This window comes from Acanthopagrus latus, chromosome 11 (assembly GCF_904848185.1).
Source record: "Acanthopagrus latus isolate v.2019 chromosome 11, fAcaLat1.1, whole genome shotgun sequence".
Lineage (NCBI taxonomy): Eukaryota > Metazoa > Chordata > Actinopteri > Spariformes > Sparidae > Acanthopagrus > Acanthopagrus latus.
Window position 1 is genome coordinate 3,828,513 of NC_051049.1, and position 8,631 is coordinate 3,837,143.

At 43.4% G+C, this 8,631-nt stretch overlaps 1 protein-coding gene across 2 annotated transcripts; it reads left to right on the forward strand.

Moving 5' to 3' along the window:
- Positions 1 to 1,006: 1,006 nt before the first annotated feature.
- On the forward strand, positions 1,007 to 5,112 carry znf648 (zinc finger protein 648). 2 transcript variants are annotated; one of them, XM_037114982.1, is made up of 2 exons: positions 1,007 to 1,501; positions 1,814 to 5,112. In XM_037114982.1, the coding sequence occupies exon 2, from the start codon at positions 1,849 to 1,851 to the stop codon at positions 3,364 to 3,366; it is 1,518 nt and encodes a 505-aa protein (XP_036970877.1). In that variant the 5' UTR covers positions 1,007 to 1,501; positions 1,814 to 1,848; the 3' UTR covers positions 3,367 to 5,112. The 2 variants fall into 2 exon arrangements, with proteins under 2 accessions (XP_036970877.1, XP_036970878.1); XM_037114983.1 differs by lacking the exon at positions 1,007 to 1,501 and adding an exon at positions 1,567 to 1,672.
- Positions 5,113 to 8,631: the final 3,519 nt, after the last annotated feature.

Here is an 8,631-nt window from a genome sequence, read left to right on the forward strand (position 1 = left end):
CACAGAATATTTTACAAAATATATGCAATGAACAAATAAATTATATAGTTCTCTGGACTGGAATGCAGCCATGTTTTAGACCCTCACTCAACATATTATATCACGTTATATAACATTTTTTAAAAATGTAGTTATTCAACCTAAAGAAATATCTCGTGGCTGCACAGTTTCACTGTTTAAAATGATTATTTTAAATGTCCAGTGTGCGAGATTTTAGCACCATCTAGTGGCGAGTTTGCAGGTTACAACTAGCGTCCGACCTCTAGCTTCACCCAGAACATGTGTGAGAACCGACAGCGACCACAAAACTCAAAAGCACAACAATTCTTACTTTCAGCAGGTTTTTGTACACTGATGGCCATGTAAATATGAATATTATATCAAACGGGTCCCAATACAACCTCCTAAATCCTGCACATTGGACCTTTAAACTCATTTTTTTTTAAAGGAGGAAAAGCCCACGTGAGCTTCACACCTGTGTCTTGAAAAATGTTTAAAATGTAAAAGTATCATTAGAAAAAACACTCAACAGCGACTCTAAGTGACCTAAAAGTGAGCGCAGTATGACTTAATATCTAACTTAACAAATATGTTTTTATATATATATATATCTCATCACATAATCTGAAGGAATATCAGCAGACATGATGTCAAAGACTACGAATGTGTTAATGAGACATCTACCGAAACGAGCATGCTAACCAGTTAGCCCCAGGCAGCCCAGGGCTCCTGTAATAATCGGTGAAAAACAAAAGAACTGCACCTTTTCTCTGAGCTCCCAGTCCAGCCACGCTGAAGTCACCTGACAGGACCGCTAGTTACACGGCTAACTGAGCTGACTGGAAAATGACAGAACATACAGAAAGCAGTTACTCTGGTGATATACTGCCCTCTAGTTGTTTGGAGAATAATTTCAACAGCTGGTCAATTCAGCCTTTTAGGGAAAAAAAAACAACAAAAAAAACAAGGAGCGTTCTTTGTTTTTTTGGTTGATTCTGGCGACTCCTGTGGACCGAAGCGGTCTGAGTACTTTGTGTCAAAAGATGGTGCATGTGTTTGGGACAACTTCTATCATCAGTTAACCTTTAGCACTCCACCATCAAGAGTAGATTTAAGTTCATGACTGAGTCAGAACCAGAGCCAGAGACGGGCAGTGAGAATATCTTTCATACCTTTACGACCGTCTCTTTGACAGTTAGATGTTTGTTGTGGTGTGATTTCACCAACTCTACAGGAGTTTCAGCTCTCTTCTAAACCTGTGGCACTGACTGTATGACTTCCTCAGCGGGGCTGTACACTAGCGAGCAGTAAGCTAAGTCAGTGAAAGGTAAGCTGAGCCAGGCCGTTAAGATATCACGGCTGTGCTGACTAGCCGGATAGATGCTGACCCAGAGACGGCTGTTACCAAACCCCGCCTGTTAACACCACTCACTGAACATCTCCCGTAGTGTTATACTGGAGCTGGCATAAATCTCTGCCCTGCTTGGAAGAAGACCACAGGGTAAGTAGCTTGGTATAACATTTTCAGTTTGTGATATTGAAATGGACAACTGAGTGTGTCGTCTGAGCGCTGAAGCTGTTGAAGTCTGGGACTTTAGATGTGCAAGGTGCATGTTTATTTGAAGAATATACCCAAGATATTGTGGTGACAGCAGCTAAGTATAGCCAACAGGTCTGTAAGGTCATGTGATGAAAATATCCCTAAATATGATATCTTCATTTATATTCAGACAGGAATGGAACCTATGGTAAAGACAGAGCCATTAAGATTGGATGAGGATGGTAATAACATGCTCTGTCTGGTCTTTTCAAGGCAGCATCAGGAATTCCCTGAACAGCTCCAGACTCATGCAGATGATTTCATGCCTCGATGCACAAGTGACCATGGCTGATGAAACCTCCCCGGGGAAGTCTGACAGACAAGTTGTTGAAAAGAGAAGTGAAGAGAAACATCAAGGAAGGCGCTGTACCTCTCCTTCTCCCCGAGATGGACAGATCTTAATCAGCACTCATAAAGTGGAGACTGATTCTTCATTAGGGAGCATTTGTGTAGGTGTGAACTCACTTCCAGAGAGCAGCGACACTGGAATCCTTTATCTGAACCCCCAGGTACCGAAGTGGTGTCTTGTGGAGAAGTTTTCTGAGCTTTCAAGTGGAGACGAAACACAACTTCATGTCGTCGAAGAGTTTAGCAGTCCGGAGTTGTTACAAAGCACGAAATACTCTGAAAGCAGCAAAATAAATGAATCTAATGATGCTGCGGAGAAGAAGGAAAGAAAATGCTCAAAATCCCTCAAGAGCCACAAGGTAAGAAGTGATCCTCCAGTCAAACAGAGAGCGTCAAAGCTCAAAGAGCTCAATGTTGGGGATTATAATCAAGGTGGAGGTGAGAAAAAGACCAAAAAGAAGACCGCGAATAGTCGTCCTGTGAAGAAATCGCTTAAAAAGCACGAAGAAGACAAGATCGCTCGACTTCTGGTCGCGATGAAAAAACGTGATGGAGTCGACACGGAGCAGCGTCCCTTCAAGTGCACGCGCTGCCACTGGGCTTTCAAGAAGTTCTGCAACCTCCAGAGTCACTTACAGACACATACTGGCCTCAAGCCACATGTGTGTGATATATGTGGCAAGGCTTACTCTCACCAGGGAACGCTGCAGCAGCACAAGCGCCTGCACACAGGTGAAAGACCATATCACTGCCCCTTCTGTGTCAAGACCTATATCTGGTCCTCAGATTACCGCAAGCATATCCGCACACACACTGGTGAAAAGCCCTACGTCTGTGACACGTGTGGCAAGGATTTCATTCGATCCTCTGACCTGCGAAAGCACGAGCGGAACATCCACACCAATGACAAGCCCTTCCCGTGCATGCAATGTGGCAAGACCTTCAATAAGCCCCTCTCCCTGAAGCGGCACGAGCGTAAGCACCTGGGAGAAAGACCTTTCTCCTGCCCTGACTGTGGGAAGGCCTTCGCTCTGGAAAGTCGCATGGCGGAGCACCAGAAGATCCACAGAGGGGTGCGTCCGTTCGTCTGCTCCGTGTGCTCCAAGTGTTTCACAAAGTCATCCAACCTGGCCGAGCACGAGGCCATTCACAGCGGAGAGCGGCCACACAAGTGCGCAGAGTGCGGCGTGGCGTTCGCCATGGTTTCCCGCCTCGTTCGTCACCAGTACATCCACAATAAAGAGAAACCCCACAGCTGCACAGGCTGCAGCAAGAACTTTAGCCACCTGTCCGCGCTGCAGCTTCACCAGGAACAAACCTGTGCTGGGAGGATCTTTGTGTGTGCAGAGTGTGACAAGTCTTTCCTGTGTGCCGCAAAGCTTACGCAGCATATGCTGAACCACCGGGACAAGGTCTGAACTGTCTCAAGACAGGAACTGTGTGAGCGCAATTTAATCAGTTTGCAACTGTTAATCTAAATGCGGTGGGATCACTTTTTAAAAATAATCACTTCCAGACTAATCGGATCCATTCAAGGTCAAAGGTTACCATTTTGTTAATGTCAGGGTATGTATATTTGATGACTGTGCCTTAAATGCTTTTAGACCTGGCTCTTACTTACTGCTGAATGTTATGGGCTAAAAGTTAACAGCAGCATCGACACAGGAGCTGACAGCTTAACAGTGTAAAATTTATGAGCATACAAGAGCATTTAGAGTATAAGTATAGTTAATACTAATCATCAACATTGCCACTGAAGTTAGGACATAAAAAGGCTCTAGGAAATGCAGGTAGTTGATAATGATACATGGCAACCAGTGATGTAATCGCACGCTCGGGTCATTCTGTGTACGGTGGCCAAGGTAGCACATGCTGACTGATTTCAAGTATGGATGGCACTCAGTGGCATTTTAAACAGCCCGCTGCTTCATCATCCTGACTTTGTAGACGCCCAGAGATTTAAGTACCCAAGTTTAGCATCACACAGGAGATGACAGCTTCGATAACAAACGTTGGCAGGAAGCTGCTTCATTATATTGTCCTGACAGATGAAGTGGCAGGTTAAATGTGGGTAATGTGGGCACATGTGTTTAGAAAAGGAAGAATACAAAGCACATATCTCTGTGGACACACTTCAAATGTGCAATATGTAAGATCTGGCCTCCTCTTAAATTAAATTAATGCGAGAACAAAGCGGGCAGCATATCACCAGAGTAATCGTTAATTGTTGCTAACTGTAGCTGCCACTACGTAGTTTGCTAAGTTAACCGTTCTGCTAGTAATCCAAAGTGGGAGCTCAGAGTTGTATCACATAAAATGATATTTCTGCATCATAATACATAAACATCTTTGACGTCATTAGAACTTAAGTTTCTTCACATTCTTCTGAATGTTGTTAACTAAAATTATCGCAATTCAACAATCATTAATGTGTTTTGAACCCATCATCGCCTGCCATAAACATGCAAATAATAACCCTGATGATTATTCATCCTCAGGTGCAGGCTGATGTATTGTCTGGTGAGTTGCAGTGAGTTTAGACATAGTTTTTGTTGACACACAGGCTCATAGTAAGTCTGTCATAACTTTGCAGTCGGGCAGCACCAGTGATCACATGAATAGACCAGAAGAGTTGAAATGGTTTAGGGAACCTTGCTAATCAGTTCTTTTGCTGTTTTCTGCCAGCGTGATGTCGTTCTCAGGGTGCGCTCTATTTATTTTGACTTTTTGTTGAATTGTGCATTACAGCTGTTTCCGTAGTTTTACAATTCAGGTTCTGTGGTTCACTTTCATTTATTAGAATCAGGTGATTATCCTGTAACACATGCAATCAGAACTTTGGGGGAAAGAAACAAATTGAATGTCTATTTCAAGAAACTTGTTAGCAGTACAAAAAAAGAGCTTACAGAGGCTCTAACTGCACAGGTCACTTACTATGACAGTATATAGTATTTAACCCCCTTACAAAGAGGGAAATGACCCTGCAAACTTTGAAAATATGCAGTAAATGTTGAACTGCAAACACTGTTTTCTTATTTTGTTGGTACATTCAATAAGCATGTTTGGTGATTAAGAGGATCTTTCAGTCTCAAGCTGTGGTGGATTATAGGGAAACAACATTTTCAAATCTGTAATGTGATGATATTTCAGAAAATGAAGTGCAATAAAACATTTGGCACCAGTTTTTACTCATGTTTGCTCTCCATGAACTCATTTAAAAACAATAAACACACATTATATTGATGCAACCCCCAAACAGGAAGTTCAAAAAGAAGATCAGGATACTTTCTGAAACTGTCTTTCATAACAAATAGTTTTTATTCTCTGATATGTTAAGAGAAGGCAGTAAGCAGTGGCTGCTGGTAATCTTGGCTGTCCGTGTGTGTGTGTGTGTGTGTGTGTGTGTGTGTGTGTGTGTGTGTGTGTGTGTGTGTGTGTGTGTGTGTGTGTGTGTGTGTGTGTGTGTGTGTGTGTGTGCGCGTGTGCGTGTGTGTGCGCGCGTGTGTCTCTGTGTCCCATATACACTTGGCAACTGCAGACTAATGGTAAAAGGAGACCGCACCTGTTGTGTTGTCACTTACTCTACATTAACTAGGCGACCCCATTTGGAATCCCAGCCATTTGCTGGCAAGATGTTTTTATTCAATATGAGATTAATGAATTGGTAATTAATACATTGATTGCTGATTTGCTGGTACAGGGGTACAAAAACAGCTTTGACATAATGCATTTAGCAGAAGACATATATTAAAAAAAAAAAAAAAAACAATCTCAGTTACATCAGAACATGTTAAAAGGTGACACAGTGATAAAAATATTACCTTATAATATTTTCCATGAGTATATATTACTGTGTGTTTTATAAACAATATAAGGAGCCAAGCTAGCTCTGTCGTCACACAAAACCTTTATGTGATAGAACTATTAATAACGCCCCTTCTGAGACGAAGGCACTTTAAATATCACCAGCACAAGAACAGTTTGATCCTACAAGAATCTGTTAGCTCGGGTTGGGGGTTGTGTTGACTGCTCGCCTGGCAGAGGTCTTTCCCTGTCCTCCCTCTCCCCTCCCCCCACTACCCTGCATGTGGTATGATCCATCTAAGCAGCATGACATCATGAGAACTCATTCCTCTATTTCTTTTTCTTGCTTCCAACCACTTCCACTTCAGGGTCGGCGCAACAATCTGCTGTTGTTCACAAAAAAAAAAATTAAAATACCATAATTTACGAAGCAATGCAATTGCAAGTCGGCAAATTAGGATTTAAAAACGTTCTGCAATTTCACTCAGTCATCAGTCATTAAGATTACAGTGGGGCAAATAAGTATTTAGTCAACCACTAATTGTGCAATTTCTCCCACTTGAAAAGATTAGAGAGGCCTGTAATTGTCAACATGGGTAAACCTCAACCATGAGAGACAGAATGTGGAAAAAAAAACCCAGAAAATCACATTGTTTGATTTTTAAAGAATTTGCAAATCATAGTGGAAAATAAGTATTTGGTCAATACCAAAAGTTCATCTCAGTACTTTGTTATGTACCCTTTGTTGGCAATAACGGAGGCCAAATGTTTTCTGTAACTCTTCACAAGCTTTTCACACACTGTTGCTGGTATTTTGGCCCATTCCTCCATGCAGATCTCCTCTAGAGCAGTGATGTTTTGGGGCTGTCGTTGGGCAACACGGACTTTCAACTCCCTCCACAGATTTTCTATGGGGTTGAGATCTGGAGACTGGCTAGGCCACTCCAGGACCTTGAAATGCTTCTTACGAAGCCACTCCTTTGTTGCCCTGGCTGTGTGTTTGGGATGATTGTCATGCTGAAAGACCCAGCCACATCTCATCTTCAATGCCCTTGCTGATGGAAGGAGATTTTCACTCAAAATCTCTCGATACATTTCCTTTACACAGATCAGTCGTCCTGGTCCCTTTGCAGAAAAACAGCCCCAAAGCATGATGTTTCCACCCCCATGCTTCACAGTGGGTATGGTGTTCTTCGGATGCAATTCAGTATTCTTTCTCCTCCAAACACGAGAACCTGTGTTTCTACCATTGTGTTACTGATAGTAGCCTTTGTTACTGTGGTCCCAGCTCTCTGTAGGTCATTCACTAGGTCCCCCCGTGTGGTTCTGGGATTTTTGCTCACCGTTCTTGTTATCATTTTGACGCCACGGGGTGAGATCTTGCATGGAGCCCCAGATCGAGGGAGATTATCAGTGGTCTTGTATGTCTTCCATTTTCTAATAATTGCTCCCACAGTTGATTTCTTTACACCAAGCGTTTTACCTATTGCAGATTCAGTCTTCCCAGCCTGGTGCAGGTCTACAATTTTGTCTCTGGTGTCCTTCGACAGCTCTTTGGTCTTGGCCATAGTGGAGTTTGGCGTGTGACTGACTGAGGTTGTGGACAGGTGTCTTTTATACCGATAATGAGTTAAAACAGGTGCCATTAATACAGGTAACGAGTGGAGCCTCGTTAGACCTCATTAGAAGAAGTTAGACCTCTTTGATAGCCAGAAATCTTGCTTCTTTGTAGCTGACCAAATACTTATTTTCCACTCTAATTTGGAAATAAATTCTTTAAAAATCAAACAATGTGATTTTCTGTTTTTTTTTTTCCACATTCTGTCTCTCATGGTTGAGGTTTACCCATGTTGACAATTACAGGCCTCTCTAATCTTTTCAAGTAGGAGAACTTGCACAATTGGTGGTTGACTAAATACTTATTTGCCCCACTGTATATAAAATACGGTGGATGCTTTTCGATTAGAAAACACTTTTTTACCACTAGCTGGTAGCTGAACGAAAGGAAAGCCCAGGTATCTTGAAAGGTGAACTAAATAATGACTTGCGGATCTGCTACCTGTCACTACTCAACAACTTCCATACATCCCTCTTCTACCACTTATCTGGGTTTAGCTAGTGGTGGCAGCAGGCTGGGTGGGGTCATTCTCACCAGCAACACTTTCCACTTCCTCCCTTGGGGATCACATGGCCACAAGCCCAGGGGGGAAACCTAATCAGATTCTCGAACCACCTCAGCTGGCTCGTTCAAAGCAAAGGAGCAGCGGTTCTACTTCGAGCTCCCTCCGGATGTCCGAGCTCCTCACTCTATCTCCAAGGCAGAGCCCAGCGAGCCTACAAAAGGAGCTCGATCCTCAGTCTTATTCTTTTGGTGACTACCCACAATGGTCCGGTGCAACCCCTACAGAACTGTTGACAACACGCCAAACCCCTTCTCTCATGAACAAGACCCCAAAATACTTAGCCTCCTTCACTTGGGGCAGGGGTCTAACCCCCCTAACCACCTCTGTATTCCAGTAGAAAAGCATGGCCTCGGGATTAGCGATGGTGACCCTCATCTGAACTGCTTCACACTTGGCTGCAGACCTCCCCCGTCGAGGTCACAGAGTGAGGAAGCCAACAGAACCGTGTCATCGGCGTAGACACAACTCTGCGGTTCCCGAACCGGACACTCTCCTTACCAAGGTTGCACCTTGTGATCATGCCCATGAATATCACAAACAGGATCGGGGACAAGAGACATCCCCGGCGGAGTCCAACACCCCCTAGGAATGTTTGACTTTGTGCCGAGTTTACCATCACAGTGTTCACTCTGGTTTTATAGGAACCGGATAGCTCGTAGTAAAGAACCCAGTGCCTCATACTCCCGTAGTTTCCTC